General features: G+C 41.6%; 1 protein-coding gene across 4 annotated transcripts in view; it reads right to left on the bottom strand.

Annotated features, from left to right (window-relative positions):
- kst (spectrin beta chain, non-erythrocytic 5 kst) overlaps positions 1–17144 on the bottom strand; it is a 35610-nt gene that overhangs the window by 9038 nt on the left and 9428 nt on the right. For 2 of the 4 annotated variants that reach the window (XM_070214920.1, XM_070214921.1), the window contains exons 1-10: positions 12136–12255; positions 9792–9982; positions 9101–9268; positions 7333–7449; positions 7005–7267; positions 6307–6436; positions 5842–6029; positions 2410–5383; positions 2207–2346; positions 43–1653 (exon numbers count right to left, since the gene is read on the bottom strand). In XM_070214920.1, coding sequence (XP_070071021.1) covers positions 43–1653; positions 2207–2346; positions 2410–5383; positions 5842–6029; positions 6307–6436; positions 7005–7267; positions 7333–7449; positions 9101–9268; positions 9792–9982; positions 12136–12217 — 5864 coding nt within the window. In that variant the 5' untranslated portion in view covers positions 12218–12255. Of the gene's footprint in view, positions 1–42; positions 1654–2206; positions 2347–2409; positions 5384–5841; positions 6030–6306; positions 6437–7004; positions 7268–7332; positions 7450–9100; positions 9269–9791; positions 9983–12135; positions 12257–17144 lie in introns of those variants that run through there. The other 2 variants (XM_017155929.3, XM_044394610.2) reach the window with 2 other exon arrangements.

The raw sequence follows: 17144 nt of genomic DNA, 5'->3' as shown, positions 1-17144 counted from the left end.
TTTATATAAAACAAAAAATTCAAAATAATTTAAAATACTCACCTCAGTTGCTCCTGTCGCTTCTCCACCTCGTTGGCATACGGACTCTCGGAATCAATAAGCTTCTTCGCGAGCAACTCACACTGATCCACTCGATCGGCGCCCACTTCCACGCGGTGTTTCAGATCATCGAACTTATTCTGCAGCAGCTGCAGATGCTCAAAGTCCTGGCCGTAATCCTCCGAGGAGGCGGCCTGCTCCTGCTCCCTGATCCACTGCTCCACTTCGTCGGACTCGAGGAAATACTCGTGCTTGTAGAGGCTCTCCATGAGGCGTCCCTGTCGCTGGGAGGCCAACTTGTGCAGGGATTTGAGCATCTTCTCAATCAACTGCTGCTTGGCGGCCAGCACTTTGCTATCCGGATGATTGGCGGCCACCATGGCGGCGCAACTATGACCCATTTCAGTGACAATGCCCGAGTAGGTGTCCAGCTCCAGCTCGATGGTCTTGTGCTTGGTGAGCAGCTTGGCCGCCGAGTCGCGATCACGGCCATATTCCGTGGATCGCAAGGCATTGTTGCGCTCACCCAGCCAGGACTCGATCTCGCCGGCGTCGAACAGATACTGCTGGGCTTTGAGGGACATGTCCAGTTTGCGCGATCGCTCGCCGCAGTGCCGCTCCAGATCCTGCCAAGCGTGCTCCAGCTGCTGGCACAGCTGCTCCACCTGCTCGCGCTCCGGATGCTGCTGCGCAATCAGCGATTGACCCGCCAGCAAAGCCTTGTTGATCACCGGCTGGTGACCCTTGATCTCCGCCTCCAGCTTCTTGTGCTTCTTGTGCAGCGATTGGGCCTGGTGCAGATTCTGTCCCAGCTCATTGGACTTGGCCGCCGGCAAATGATCGTTGATCCACTGGAATTCCGAGTCCAGTTCAAACACAAACTTGTGGTAGTTCAAGCTCTCCTCCAGCTTGGCCCGCCTACGCTGGGTGGGATCACGAAGGTCCTTGAAGCGCTGCTGCAGCTCCTTGGTGCCCGCTTCGATATTCTGGGCATTGAAGTGACCCTCGTGGGCCATGTCATCGCCAGTGGACACTAGTTCCGCCACCTTTTGATCCCAAATGGTGATCTCCGATTCGAGAATCTGCTGCTTGTTGATCAGATCCTTGCAGCTGCGCAAATCGTTGCCCACATCGCCACTTCGCAGGGCAGCGTCCAGCTCGTCCACCTTCTTCTTGGCATCCTCCAGCGAGCGATTGTGCTCCCGCTGCGAGGCGGCCTGCTCCAGCTTACGACCCTTGTCCTCGGACAGGGTGAGCAGATCCTTCCAGCGCTTGTTCAGATCGGCCACTCGCGACTCCACCTCGGGCACTCGATTGCCGGCCTGGACGAGCGCCTGGCCATCCTTGGTCACATTCCTCAGTTGACCCTCGTTGGCGCGGAGTTCCCGCTCGAAGGCCTGGTGCTTCTGCAACTTGCGGGGCAGGTTACTCAGATCCCGGTAGTTCTCGTCGCCCGCAATCCTCGTCTTGTCCTGCAGCCAAACCTTGAGGTCATCCGCCTCGGCGGCGAACTTGTGGAAGTCCTTGGAGGCCTGCAGAAGACGCTTGCGCTCGAAGGCGCGATCCCTGACCGCCTTGCGCTTGCCCAGAACCTGATTGCGGCGATCTCCGATGCTGAAAGTTGAAATATTTGTTAGAATGTTGGGTTCATTTATAGGGTTAAAGCAGTAAAATTTTTAAATTTATATATCCCATATTTATTAGAATATTATTACTGATATTATTTATATTTTTTTAGATTTTTAAGCCAAACCCCAAAGGTTATCGTTTCAACTTCCCTTTTTTTAGGGGTGCAATTTTATTAGATTAGATTTGTTAGATTGTTGGGTTCAATAAGAGGTTTAAAACAGTAAAACTTTAAAAAAAATGCTCATATTATTTATATTTTTTTTTATTTTTAAGCAAAACCATTTAGGCTGTTTTCAACTTCCCCTTTTTTATGGGTACTATTTTATTAGGTTAGATTTGTTAGAATGTTGGGTTCAATTATAGGGTTAAAGGAGTACAATTTTAAATTTATGTATCCTATATTTATTAGAATATTATTGCTGAAATTATTTATATTTTTTTAGACTTTTAAGCCAAACCATTTAGGCTACCGATTTAACTTGCCCTTTTTTAGGGGTGCTTTTTTATTATATTAGATTGAACCAAAAAAAACACTTACTATTTCGAATCGTAGTGATCGTTGGCAATCAGCTTGTCTGCATTGTCCGAGAAACCCTTCAAGATCTTGTCCTGGGCCATCAGGCTCTTCTCAAAGTCCAGATGGCGCTTCAGAATGGCCTCCACTTCATCCAGAGAGGACTGTAATAATACCAAACCAATTAGTTTCCATAAAAAAATAAATAGAAAGTAACCCTAACTCACTCCCAGATTGTTGTACTCCAGGAAGGCCTCGTGACTCTTGGTGGTGGCATCGATCTTGTCCGCCTCCCGGTTGAACATCTGCAGTTCGACACACTGCAGCAGCCACTTTTGCTTCTCGGCCCAGCCGCGATGGATGGCATCCTGTTCGGCCTTCAGGCGTTCAATTACGGCCACAGTCTCCGCCATGTGGGGTTTGCCATCGGAGAGCTGCTTTCCCAATTGGATGACTTCCACGAATTCGGTGTCATGGGCACGGATATCATCGCCCAAATCGTTGTGCTTCTTCAGCAGATTGTTGGCAGTCTCAACATCCCTTGCAGACTCATCGGCATTCAGTTGATCCTTCACCGAATCAATCCAGGCTAACAAAACCTTGGCACTGTTGTTGAAGATCTGCTGACCCACCTCGCTTTCGATGCGATTGCGGAGGTCACTGCCACGCTGTTGAACCTGCTGCCACATGTCCTGGACTTCCTGTTGGCGGGCATTCACATTGTCCTTCTCCGCCGGATAGGAATTCTTCACCGAGTTGCCTAGGTAAGTCACCCGATTGACCTTTTCCTCCACGGGAGCCAGTTCTCTCTCGAGGTTTTGATGGCGTCTCTGCAGCGCCTGAACGGTGCGGAGATCTGGGGTAATGACAGCCGTGTCCAACTGCAGCATCTTCTCGCTCATCCAGACCTTCGCCTCGTCGCAGGTGCGATTGAATAGCTCCACGCTGGAGGCTCCTTCCAGGCTCTTTTCCCTCTGAGCCTTGGCATTGTTGAGTCGCTGCCAAATCTGATGAATCTGTCGCTGACGGGCGATGATCTTGTCCAGCTGCGAGTGTCCCTGGCGGCGGAAGGTGTCCACAGCGCCATCGATTTCCTCAACTCGCTTCGAAGCAGCTGAGAGATCCGTGATGAACTTCTCGAACTTGCGCTTCGCGTTGTCCACGCCCTCGCCCTCATCCGACTTGATCATGCGCTCCTTCTCCTTCATCCACTTCTCAAAGTCGTCGCACTCGCGATAGAAGCCAAAGAGATGGATGGAGTCCTCTAGGAGGGCATGGCGTTTCTGGGCCATCTCCTGCAGTTCGTCGTAGGTCTGATTGATCCTCTGCTGACGCTTCTCCACGCTGTCGGCATTCTCGTTGATGCTCTGGGTGGAGGTTCTCCTTTGGACGAGCGGTTTGGGTGCCACACTCACTGGTTTGATTCTCTTGACAGGAACCACTTGGCGAACGAGGATGGTCTTCTTCACCTTCTGCAGGGATTTGACCTTTTCTGCCTTCGGAACAATGCAGGCCACTGGACGGGGTTCCACCTCACGCACATAGTTGGCTGGCACAAATCCCTCCACTCCGTTATCCTTGCGCACACACCACCAATCGTCGTTGGTCTTGGACTTGAGCAACATCACCTCGCCCTTGTCCATCTTCATGCCCTGACCCTCGAAGGGAAAGAGGGATTTGACATGCGGCAGCATCTTCGTCTCGGTGACCTTCTTGTGCTCCAGCTTCTCCACCCACTCGTCCTCCCAGACTTCTTTGGGCACCAGTCGCGTCTCGTTGACCCACTCCTCTTGTTCCTGCTCCGGGAGTTCCGGCTCCACGGCGGAAAGTTCCAGGGTGCAAATGCCCGCCTTAATCAGCTTATCGGCCTGCTGATTGAGATTGAGAATGTCCCCGGAATAGGCATTCAGTTCACCCTGCAGATCGCGATGACGTTGGAGCAGAGCCTGCGCCGAGGGCTCATCGTTTCCGTAATCCCTCGAGTTAACCAGCGCCATCTTCTCGTTCAGCCAGGACTCGGCCTCGTTGGCATCCGTGTAGAATTGGTAGGCCTCGGCGGCGTCCTCTAATTGGCGGCGACGCAGCTCCACTAGAGCCTCCAAAGCCTGCCAATGTTCCGCCAAAGAATCAATCCTACTTTGGATTTCCGAAGAGCGTGGATGCTCCTCGCCAATCAGTCGCTTGCCCGCATCGGACATCTGACCGGATTTCGGTTTCCTCGACTTGATCTCATCCTCCAGAGCCTTGTGCTTCTGCTGCAGCGAGAGCACTGCCCGCAAATCCTTCGCCGTGATGCCGGTTTTACAGATGCGCTGCTTGTCCACCAGCCAGGACTCCTCGTTGTCGTAGTCCTCCATGAAGTGATGGAAGTTCCGGGCCTCCTCCAGGCGAGCTCTTCGCGCCGCCGAACGACGCAGCAGCTCCGAATAGGCCTCCTCCAGATCGGCGAGACGTTGGGCCAGCAGAGCGGCATCCTTGTGCTCCGAGCTCTTGTAGGGCAGCGCCTGGCGATTGAAGCGTTTGAGGGTTTCTCCGTAGGTATTAACCTGCAGCTCCTGCAGCGAATGGGCCTGGAGGAGTTCCTCCACTCCTAGGAGATGCGGACCCACATCCTCGGAGGCGAACTGTTGCTGCAACTCGCGCACAGCTTCGGTGGTGCTGGCAATTTCGCGTAGCAAATTCATCAGGTTGCTCATCTGCGAGAGGTTCAAACGCTGATTCTCCAGCAGCTCCAGCAACTGGCGCCACTTGGCCATCACCTCCTGCTCCCGGCGACGCACACGCTCCTTGCCATGATAGTTCTCCCTGTCCAGCTCCTCGGCCATGGCGGTCAGGTCATTGAATCGCTCAACGCGTGCGAGAATATCCGCAGAGATGGCCTCGTGTTTCTTCAGAGTGGCATCCACTTGGCGCAGGTAGCGCGGATCGGACAGCACTTGGATCATCTCCTTGAGATAACCCTCACGCAGCACCGACTTCTTCTCGAACTTGTAGTTCAGCTGCTCCAGTTTCTCCTGGCGCAGCAGTTCCTCCCGCAAGGCCACCTCGCGATGATGTTCGGCGTACTCGAGGATCTGCCAGGCCTTCTCAATGTCGTTGACCAGCTGACCATCCTGGGGATTGAAGGACGGCTGATTGAGGGCCTTCAGCAGGGTGTTGATGGTGAAGTACAGGGCCTCGATCTCACTGCGCTCCTTGTATCTGAAAATAGAGGGGAAAAGTCATAATTATTATAAGGTTAACTTAAAAATATCGAGAAAATCGATATTTTCGATTATAATAATAAAAATTTTCGAATTATAATTTCAATAATAGATTATAGATTTTAATAATAGATTTTTATCGGAACCATCGATGATTTCCTGACGTTTTCTTATTAAAGGTTAACTTAAAAATATCGTCAATATCGATATTTTCGATAATAGATTTCAATAATAGATTATAGATTTTTTTAATCGATTTTTATCAGAAAATAAACATAATATATATTTTTAATTTTACTTCTTTGTCTTGAAAATATCGTCATTATCGACACAATATTGTGAAATCATCGAAAATATCGATATTTTTCCATTTCCACATAGATCTCATGCCTTCCAATCTCTTGAATACATTACTCTCTATCATTTCCGGCTGGTCATGAAACCCTCTCTACTCACTTGGGTGGCTTCTCAATGGTGCGGTACTCCTTGAAGGCCAGCAGTTCCCGCTGGATGCCCTCCAGCGAGTTGGGCAGGTCGCGCTGCTCCAGCTCCAGCGTCTTCTGGCGGATCCAGCTCAGCAGGTTTGTGGTCAGACCCTCGTACTGCATCTTCTTGCGATCGGCATCCATCAGCTGGCCGACAATCTGCGGGGAAAGGTGGTATCGAAAGATAGAAAGAAATATAGCTGGTTGAACAACTTTCTAGGTGTAGGTCTCTGGACCCCACCCGAATCGGAATCCGCATTCGAATCCGAATCCGGGGAATCCGAATACGAATCCAATTGGGGGCCAATCCATTGTGAAGTAGAGCGTTAACTGTGGGACACCGTTACGCTGCAGCGATTTCCAGAGGCGATGGATGGGCATCCCATCTGATTCTGCATATGAACCTGAATCCGAATCCCAGGTCTTGTTTACTTACATTCGCTATGCGCTTGCCGCTCTTCTGTTCGTTCTTCATGCGTGCAAAGGTGTGATAGTAGGAGGCCACATAGGTCAAGATCGACTTCTCGTCGGGTCGGGCCGAGTCAATGTCCTCCGCATCGAGCAGGCTGAAAAATACGGGGGAGAAATTTAATTAGATACTTTGACATTTGTTTAATTAGGAAAGAAATGTAAACTCTTTATAAAAGTATATAAAATAGTTCGGATAATTTTTAAGAAGGACCATGAATTGGTTTACTATAGGTATAATACTTCTGTAGGCAGTCAAAAATTGTTAAACATAATTGTTTGATTTTAATCACATGACTTTAATGATCATAAATAAATATATATTTTGATTTTAAAAAATTAAATTGATTTTAAATAAAAAAAGATCATTATTATAATAATTCCTTATTTAAATTTAATTTTCATAATCTGGAGCCAGACAACAAAAACATAAAATTAAATTTTATTATTAATAAAAAATAAGTTAATTTGATAAATAAAAAAATCATAAGATTGGTTTTAAAAAGATTTGTCATTAAAATATTTTTAAAAAAGTTTTTGGGTATTTTGTTATAATTTTTTTTAGAATAAAAAAAAAACATAGTTCTTTATGAATATTATATTATATAATATTCATAATATTCATATATATTATATTATACTAAATATATAATCTTAGATCCTCACCTGGGAATGCCCAATTCGTTGGCGGCCGTGTCGAAGGCATGGTTAAGGTTGTCCAGGTTGGAGTTCTTCGAATTGACAATGGTGCTGTACTCAAACAGATCGGGACGGTGCGAGTGGATGAGCGCATTGAAGCCCAATCCCGAGCGCCAGGAGTTGGTAAAGTCGGTGATGTTGACACCCGGATAGCCATGCGTCTTGCGCTGGCACCACAAAAGCAGCGCATCTTTGGCGGAACGCTTCTCGCTGGACTCGTTCTCCTCATCCTAAAAAAATAGATAATTAAATAAATTAAATAAATATTTTAATAATAGGAACAGTCACAACTTACCACATCGATTTCAATTTCCTGAATCTGAAACCGCAGAATGATGGTCCAGATGAGACCCAGGATGAGACGGGGGTTGCCATCGACAATGTCCTCAGCACCAATGGACTCCAAACGGACCTAAGAGCGGAAAAAAGAAAGAGGAAACCATCGTATGCATTATTTCCATTCTCCACACTATCTCTTCTGCATTTCTTTCAGCGTTTCTTTCAGGTGAATGGAGTGGGTAAGCTGCGTATTGGGTTACCAAGAGTTCCACAACCCACAGATACCGATACATATCCAAACTGGGTCTGTCTGTCCAACGAGAGTCACGCATTATCAGGTGGAGGTGCTTGACCTCCGGCGGGTTCATGTGGGTCACCTGCCTGCCTGCTACATATTTGCATTTATAGTGGGTCAGTCAGTTCGGTGGGCAGGTAACTCGCACGATAATCCCAGCGAAGAAAGCATAAGTTACCAGCTGATATCGATCTAAATCGCATTATCATAGCTACAAAATGGTCAGCGGTTGGGTTGCTGATTTATGAGCAAAGTGAATATTAACATGATCTTATTACCAGAAATTTTATATTTTAGAAAAATATAGAGGTGTTTCTTGAATATATTTTAGATAATAATATGGGACTTTTTGAAAATAAATCTTACATTTATGATAGAATTTTAAAAAGGTTTAGTCAGTTTATTGTTTTACATAATATTTATGACCCCAAATTAGAAAAACTGGGCGTTTCCTCTTAAAAATTAAATTCAAAATCTATTTGGATTTTATTTTTGGTAAAAGAAACCAACAAATTAACTGGTTATTTCAAGCGTTTAAAGTATTGACACAGAATTCACCCATTTTTACTGTGGAAATATATCTGAAACTGTGCCTTCCCGAGAAACAGTTTAGTTTAATAGACTCTTTGGAAAATATTCCGGTATATTAAGGTCTAGAGCGGAGCTACGCCCTTTGGTTCTCCTAATGGCGACTCTTCTGGAGATTCCGAGAGTCGTGCTCCGCTGAACGCTTCAATGGTTCCCCTGGGATCCTCTCCATCGAAATGCTCGCTTGTGCGTAAATCTTTCGCCCGGGCTTCTTTCAAGCCTAAAAACCAATTAAAATGCACTCAATACCCATGTCACACAAAGCGAGAGAAAAAGACACAAGCCCGAAAAACAAATAAAATACGAAATGAATTGGTGAAAAGTAAAACTGAAAAAACTTTCACTGCAAGCGATTAAGAAACAAAGTGAATTAGTTGGGCAATGGGACAAATTGCAGCGTTTTAATTGCTTCTAATTAGATTAGTAGAGGCTCCTAACTGCACAGAAGATTCGAAACTATGTCGCACGCTAAGCTGCCACTTTGCACAATTAAAATCAAATGCGCACGAGAGGTGCAAAGAAAGTACATTGGAAAATGTGCCAAGCGAACTGCAGTGAAGTGAAGTCAAGGAAAAAAATGCATTAGAAAGTATGCAAATATTTCAGAAATTGCCAAGAAAAAGACGGTGTTGGTGCCCAGGCAAGGTAATTAAATATATATATATTTTTCACCATGTCTTGGTCTTTCGCTCACTTCCCTCCAGAGATCCGAGATCCCATATTCATGGAGCTCTACTCATATGGCAAACAAAGCACGCAATGGCCACGCGCAGCTGCGCAGGCGCGACTTGCACTTTCTACAAATGCGTAGAGAGCTCTCCACTCTTCACTCTCCAGTCTCCACTCTTCAGTCTTTAGTCTTCAGTCAAACTGCAGCTTATTTATATGGTATATCTCTCACCTTGGTGTGCAAGAATGCCAGACTCTTGTTGACATTTTCGATTTTATGGACGCGCATGCGTCCGCTGTTCGGCTTGCCCAGTTTCTCCGACGATATGATCTCCAGCAGCTTCAGCAGCTTGATGCCATCGGTCAGGTCTGTGAATAGGTCTTCGACCTCCATTTTGGCCTAAAAAAGAAAGACAATAGCCCAAATGTGAGTTGCATTCGTTTATATTGCAGGTGCCATCAAAATTTATTACAATCAAAAATTTTAAGGGAATACCTAATTTTTGAAATCACCAAATATCGCTTTCATTTTTAACAGACCAATTTGGTGAAAAGATTTTTACAAAAATAAGTTTATTTTGATAATATTACTAGAAAGGCATTTTTACTAATATTTTTAAGAGATTTAAGACATTATAAGTGCATATGTGGAATTATATTTTAATAGACCTTGGATTTATGAGCAATTTTTTTAAGAAAGAAATAAGAAAATTAGTTTTTTTACATTCAATTTCCAGTGATACTGGTCCAATTTTAACTTTTATACAATTATGATCTTATACAAAAAGTTGGTATTCAAAATTGATAATATTGCAATTACATTTAGATATTAGAACATTTTAACGATTTTAATTCAAACAATATTTTGTAAGCAGAAGTGACTTATAAAATATTAAAAATTTTCCCCTAGTTTTTCAACCCACCTTGATCAGAAACGAGTTCATCCATTTTGTGAATGTCTTCTTCTGAATGTGCAATCGCTCCTCCTGCAGCGTTTTGATCCGCTCGTTCTCGAACTTGATGATGCCGTCCCGCTGGGTCATGTTGGCGGAGTTTCGGTTGGAAGGCGTTGGCGTTTGCAGCGCGGAGTAGCCTCCCGGCTCATATTGTGATGCTAAAATGGAGGAAAAAAAACGAACAAAATAAATCTCGGATTAGTACGAAGTCTTAGAAATGCAACGCAAAACGTTTAGCTTTATTTTGATTTTTTTTTCCTATTTTGTAGAGAGAGGAAATGGTTAAACCACCTGACAACAGACCAAAATCAATAATGGGAAACACAGCAAATAGGGGAAAAATACGGAAAGTATTTAGCAGAGATAGAGAAAGCACACCCGTGACGTCTGAACGTATTGATTCAGAGATAACAGCTTATCGCCAACATAATTGCTTTTATAAAAAAATACTAATACTAAACACTGGCTAAAGTTAGAACGACATTCCAAGGCGATTCATTTATAGTTTACGCCTGTGTCAATCGTAATTCCTAATTTTAAAACATTCTATCAGCCAATTCGAGCAATGTCGAAGATTACCTAGGGGAATTTGAAGCGAGTAACCAACAAAAACGTTCAAATTCGACACCTCATCACGTAGTAGAAGTTTCTTTTTGTGAGACCCGTAAAGATAAGCCAAGTCGATTGGCGTTTCACATTTAGATCTTAATTGCACAAACTTGCTAACAAATTTCTGTGGTTCTTTTGATTAAAACTTAAAACACTCTCAAAGAAATTTAAGATATAACTATTAGGGGAGAGTGGGGGAATTTCGTCACAGGGGCAATTTCGTCACCTGCAATATCTCGGAATCCATAAGTCGTAAAAATATATAATTTTTTTGTTTTAGTCCTTCAAGACGGCCAGACACAACCAATGCATTTGTTTTGCACAGAAGGCCAAGATAATTAAGCTATAATATTAAATGTGTTTTAACAGTTCAAAAGCTACATTTAGTTCTCGACGAAATTTTTTCTGTATGCCACAATTCAAAAGGAATAAGATACACGATTTTTTATATAATACACAGTGCTATAATGTGCATTTCTGCGTCAGTGATTCTTAACTTCGCGCCTAATTTCGCAAGAAAAATAATTATTTCTAAAAAAGTACGGTCTGGGGAAATTTCGCCACCCTACGCTAAGGGTAAATTCGCACCTATTTTAAATACATATTTTTATATTTGACAAGCTGGCTAACGAACAGACTACCAGCAGCAGCAACAAATATAGGACGTCAACAAAAATGGTACGCTTGATCAGTGTAGCATATTTTCAGGCGTTAAACTCCCTACATTTTTCAGGTGACGAAATTTCCCCAGTTGTGTGGTGATTTTACCCCCCTGTGGGGTGAGATTGCCCCAGTATATTGGTTTTACATTTTATTTTTTTATAAATCACCAAGCTAATTAAAAAAATAGGGGAATGTCACATTTTAAAGCTTGGTGCTAACCGCATTCAACAATAAAAAAAGAAATATGATAACGTGTCTCAAGATGGACAAAAAATAGCTTTGAAAAAATGCTGACGAAATTCCCCCACTCTCCCCTAGTTGACTTGATATCAACAACTTTAAGTAATTATTACTACACATATTGCATTAGCTCTTCATTAAACATTTTTAGACAACTTGATTATTTTATATTCTGATAAAAACTTTTTTATTTATTTTATAAAATTTAAAAATAAAATATAAAATTTTACAAAATTTTAATATTAAACTATTAAACATTTTATTTTTAAAAAACAATATGGAAATTAATAAATTGGAAAATCCAAAACATCTTTAATAATTACTATTTATTAAGACATTTTCTGCTCAATCAACTATAAACAATCCAAGTTTAGGTTCCCAACTTTACGTTCCAGTGATTATACCCCCAGCCAGCGTATCGAAAACCAAAATACAAAATACTTGTTGCCCAGTGATATTTTTGCCTTGGCGAGCTTATCTTTCGACTGCCGAAATTACTTCATACCCATCGAAAACGCTTCACGGTTTTGTTTCGTTTTTATCAACGGTTCGTTTTACGTAATACTGGGCAAGAAGAGAATATGCCAAAAACCGAAAAAAAACTGGCCGGAAACAGAGCGGAAACTGCAGAAAACGAACCCATTCTTCTAGGCCATCGGTCGACTCATTTGTCAAATATTTGCCCGCTTATCAACTCAAAAACGAAGTTCCACCCAACTGAATAGATAAGAACGGGTTACTTTCGTTTTGATATTGTATAATGATGATCGAAAAAGTTCAAGTTCATAGGAAAACCTACCCAACGACTGGCGTTCGTAGGATATATATCGCCGATATTCATTGCGCGAAAAGTTCGAACGCAAAATGCTATTGTACTCCATGGTCTTTGATCACTGATTTCGAGGGGGTTTCGAATTTATCAGCACAAAGTGCTGTTCTTAATTATTAATTTTTCGTTTTAAATTTCGATTATATTTTTTTTGGGGGGGGCACTACTAATTCTCGATTATACAGTCTATAGTTCTACGCAGAGCCCGCGCCGTTTGGTCACTGAAAAAAATGTGCGACCAACAATTCGCTGGCCCCAACAATTCAGATTCAGAGTGGGGGAAAGCTTCCTCCCCCTTTTTTAACTTAACTTATCAGATGAATTAAAAGCCAAGCCAAAAGTGGCAACAGAAATTCCTCAACTGGCCTATGGTGAATTCCTTTTATCGCATAAAGTGAGTGGTAAGAAGGGTAAAACGGTAAGGGTTTGTTAAAATCTTTTGCATTCGACATAAAGCTAATAGAGGCTTTATCTTATCTGCCGATAAATCCCGCATACCACGGACATATGTTGTGGGATATTTATAGAGGGGAATGCACCGCAATATCAAGTTATTTATGAGTCCCTGTCATATCCCATTGAATAAATGCCAAAAACTGATCATAGCCAATCTCATATGACATCATGCGAAAGAGTTATAATCTGCGGCTACCTACTCGAACTGACATAAGTCTGTTAATAGATCATTTATATTCGTGCCCCACCGCCAAAGGCCAAAAGCTGAGGTCACCTGGAAGGCATTCGCGCCGCAAATTGGCAAACAGAACACTTCGCTTGGGCAAATAGGAAAATCAATTAAAAAGAGGTGAAAACTAAACAATAAAAACACGAACAACACGGCCAGTGTGACAATAAACTTTACCATACCGCCGATAAGGGGATATTTCTTATCAGCATGGCATGGCAAACACAAAAGTTGAAGGGTTCTGGAATATGGAACTGCGGCATAACTTTAGGCTTAGCTGGAAAAGCAATTAATGCCGGGGGTTCTTTAATTCCTTGATATCCCAAAAATAGAAAATACCCCAAGCAAAGTCACACACAGCTGTCTTTGACTATAAACTATTTATATACACAACATATATCCCGGAAAAAGGGAGGCAAACTGAGGGTCGAATTCCGGGCATCCTGTTTACTTCAATCGGGATATAACATATAATACCCAGAGCACATGCGCAGCAGCTGCAAGCAGAGGAATACTCAAATTCCGCGCCTCTTTCTATTTTTAAACACCCGAAGCCACACTTCACTCATCGCAAACACTCTAAACTCGATTTGTATCGTATTTTTCGGGCAGATCTTAATCTCGCAGTGTTCCACATAAACATTTAGCTAATGAACAGGGCGTGCAACAACATCGAAATCGTGTAAAAATTTGCATAAATCAATAAACATTTAGCATTTTGTATGCTTAATTTTTATAGCCCATATGCAAAGTCACACATATCATTTAGCAACTGAATCCAGAATCCAAATGATACTTTAAAGTATATCAAAATGAGAACTTTTCTAGCAAGATAACTTCCCAAGTCGTTACTTTGTTTTAATTACTCTCGCGTGAGTGATGGAATATGTCTGATAAAGACCTAATTTTATTGTCATCTCTGCAGAGATGTTTAAAAAGCAGCAAATAATGAGACCTATAGCGAGGAGAACTAGGGACTCTGTGGGCTTTGTTGTCAAAATTTCTATGCATAAAATTACCTCATCAGCGGGGAATTAAAATTCAGCTTTAGTCAAAAAGAAGAATACAGATGACCGAAAAAAAAGTAGAAACCCACAATGTTATAAATTCTTTTGTTTGTGCCTGGCATGCTAAACAATTTTCAAAATCAAAGAGAGAGAAAATAACAAACAATTTCAAAGAGAAAACAGCAAAACTGGATAGGAAAAAGTGACAAACTTGGATTTAAGTTTCTAACAATAGATTTAAACTGGAAATGTTTTTGGGTAGGAAAGATACTTGAGCTTAAGAAAAACAAAGATTTATGATCGCCTAATGTTTGTCTATTAATTTATTAGGAAGCTCTATTTAATCAGAGATTTATGACTCATCTATTAATTTATTGGTATTCTTGGCTCTTTATAAAGACAAGCTCCAGTATATTTCGATCTTAAAACAAATAATATAAATATATTTCATTCATTTAAGTCATCTTACAATCTATTTTATTCTTGACTATTTATAAATAAAAAACAATTTCTGAGCTCCAGATAATTTCGATCGTAAATCAACTAATAAAAATATTTATTAATAAAAACCCCTCTTAAAAACCTAATTAAAAGGTGGAGCTTCAATATGATTACCAAACATTTCGGCTGATTATTGTCTCATAACGATAGAAAAGGCAACGAAATATTACATACTTCGTCTAATGCTTTTATGGTTTTTGGTTTGCCTTTTGCTTTTGTTGAAATCGAAATTGTTTATAGAGAGCTTCACTTCGGTCTTTTTTCTTTCTACTACTTAGCTTTGATCGTTCGTACGTGTTTGGTATATGATGTGCCCCAAAAGTTATTTGCGAAAATTAGTCAATGTTGAGCCATACTCAAAAGGCCCCTAGCTCAGCTCCTCGGTGCCCATTGCCTTTATTATTTTTTGGCATTTGGTCACGCCCCCCGGAGGGGCTGTACCACATACAATATAAGATATACACGATATACACCCGCAACCGAAGTTGTTTTGATGACATCATCATCATAGCGTCGTACCTCGAATTTCGGTTAGGTTTTCAAATTCAAAGCCCAAAAATTCGTTTCGTTCTTCTGCGGTTTTCTGCGCATGCGCCACCGGCTACCGAATTTGATTTGGATTTGGTTTTGATTTTCTCCCTGCTTTCGCATTCTGTTTGTGGGTTTTGTTTATGCAAATGCTGGAATTGATTCTGATTTGGGGCGCCGCTTCAGCGGTTTTACCTGATTTTTTGTGTTCTCTGTAAGACTTTTGGCCATGAAAACCGTTTTCAATTGATGTTTTCCAACGGTTTTAAGCGTTGGGAAAAAACTTTTAAGCCAACCCTAAAATCTAAACATCAAATAAACAAATAATGACATCACTTTTTGGCAAAAATAGAAATCTCCGGGGACAAAAGATGATGAACAACGGGTGGGATTTGTAGATTCCATAGATATAGCACAAAAATTCCTCAAATAAATTTCTCTGTAAAAAATTCATCTTTTTTGGGACAATAAAAATCAATTAAAAGTGAAATTCGCAGGGCGTATGCTTGATAATAAATTTTAATCGATTGGAGATGCGAAACCACACAAGAACCATTAATTTTGCGACCAAGGAGGAACTAGAAGGCACGCGTCTCTTCCTTAATTGTGGGTATAATTAAGATTCGTTATGGCGGATATAGGCTCATTAAACCAGATGGTTTCTGTAACAGCTGAGATGAGCAAAGAAACGGGTTTTGCAAAGAACTTTGATTGATTTCCTTCAATTATAGATTAAAGATCTCGCGGAACCAGAGGCGTTAAGTGTGACTAAGTCGCATTGATTGATTATCTTTTAGATAGGTATTCTAAGATTTTTTATAAGCGGAAACAACCATGTAACTCGATAATTACACTTAACAATCGAAACTGAAGTTTGTTAATTTCTTGTGGGAAATTTGGAAACTTTCACTTGAATGACACAAAGAAAATTGTCGAAAGTCAAAGAGTGACTTTCAAACGAATCGAAGTCGAAACTTCAAGCCGTTCTACCAATTGTACATATTTCTGTTTTTTTTTTGTTTTCTTTTCCCAAATAAAGCTGGTTTCTGATTAATTAGTTTTGTCTACCCACTTCCTCTATTCGAATAGCGCCGAAAATATGACTTAATCGCAAATGATTTGCATATGGGGGTGAGACTCAATGAAAGCCCAAACACGTGTGAATCCAAAATTTTAAGCTTAAAAATGTTTGAGTCATCCGCAAGACTTATATAGTATATACATACTCATGACAAACAATCGGCACTCACGGTTAAGTTCAATATTTGCTCAACAATCTAACACTTAACCAGGGGCTTTGAGTTATTTCCGCCGCATTTCGCAGAAAGTTTCCAAATTTATATATTTTCCCCTTATCGATTCAGTTTTGGTTCGTTGGAATTATTCGGTTATTTTCCGGCAGAGTTCAGTGGGGTAAGGTCGGTCGGTTGGTCTCCTATCAGCAGCAACCCTCTCGCCGTTTTCCTTTTAATTAAAATGTACCAAAACGGCAATCAAACGATCTTCTGACAAGTCGGAGAACAATTCAATTTCATTTTGTGACAGCTCGAGACCCGAAAATGTCACGAAAACAATGGGGCGAAAGAAATATTTCATCTAGTCATAACTCATATCTTAAACATCTATTTCAAAGACTCGCTAATTGAAATTGAAATCATGTGAGTGGCCCTTTGGCGGGGAGAGGGGGCTTACTTCACCCATTGAATTTTTAATTGGCTAAGCTTGAGAACATAAATGTTTACTCAAGTGTCGGGCCATAAAAATAAAACGTCATCGAAAAAGAAATATAAATTTGTTACATTACGGAAGGGAGTACACATTTAAATTGAAAAGTTCTGGGCCTTCGAAGTTGTTTAACATCGCTGATAGTACTTCATATATAATATATGGATTTTAAATGAATTTCAAACGATTTTAATGTGTTTTTTACGAGCCACGAACTCTGATATGGGTTTGTTATTTCAGACAGCCCGAAAATCGAAAAAAACAAATTGCATTCCGACTTCAAAAAGCACGTTGCGCAAACCACAGACCGAAAAAATAAAAAATCCGGGCTACAAAACAGTCAAGTTTACAATTACACGACAAAAATTCAAATTCGATGACGTTATAAGCACATTGAAGAATACATTTTTGCGGTTTTGTGTGCAAACATTTCATGCATAATTTTATTGTCGAGTTGATTTTGAAGAGCTCTTATAAAGAAGAGAGGTCTTGGGATAAAAATAGCTAAGAGTGTTTCAAGGGGATGGCTTATT

Source organism: Drosophila takahashii, chromosome 3L (assembly GCF_030179915.1).
Source record: "Drosophila takahashii strain IR98-3 E-12201 chromosome 3L, DtakHiC1v2, whole genome shotgun sequence".
NCBI classification, from domain to species: domain Eukaryota; kingdom Metazoa; phylum Arthropoda; class Insecta; order Diptera; family Drosophilidae; genus Drosophila; species Drosophila takahashii.
This window is presented reverse-complemented; position numbering and strand designations above follow the sequence as displayed.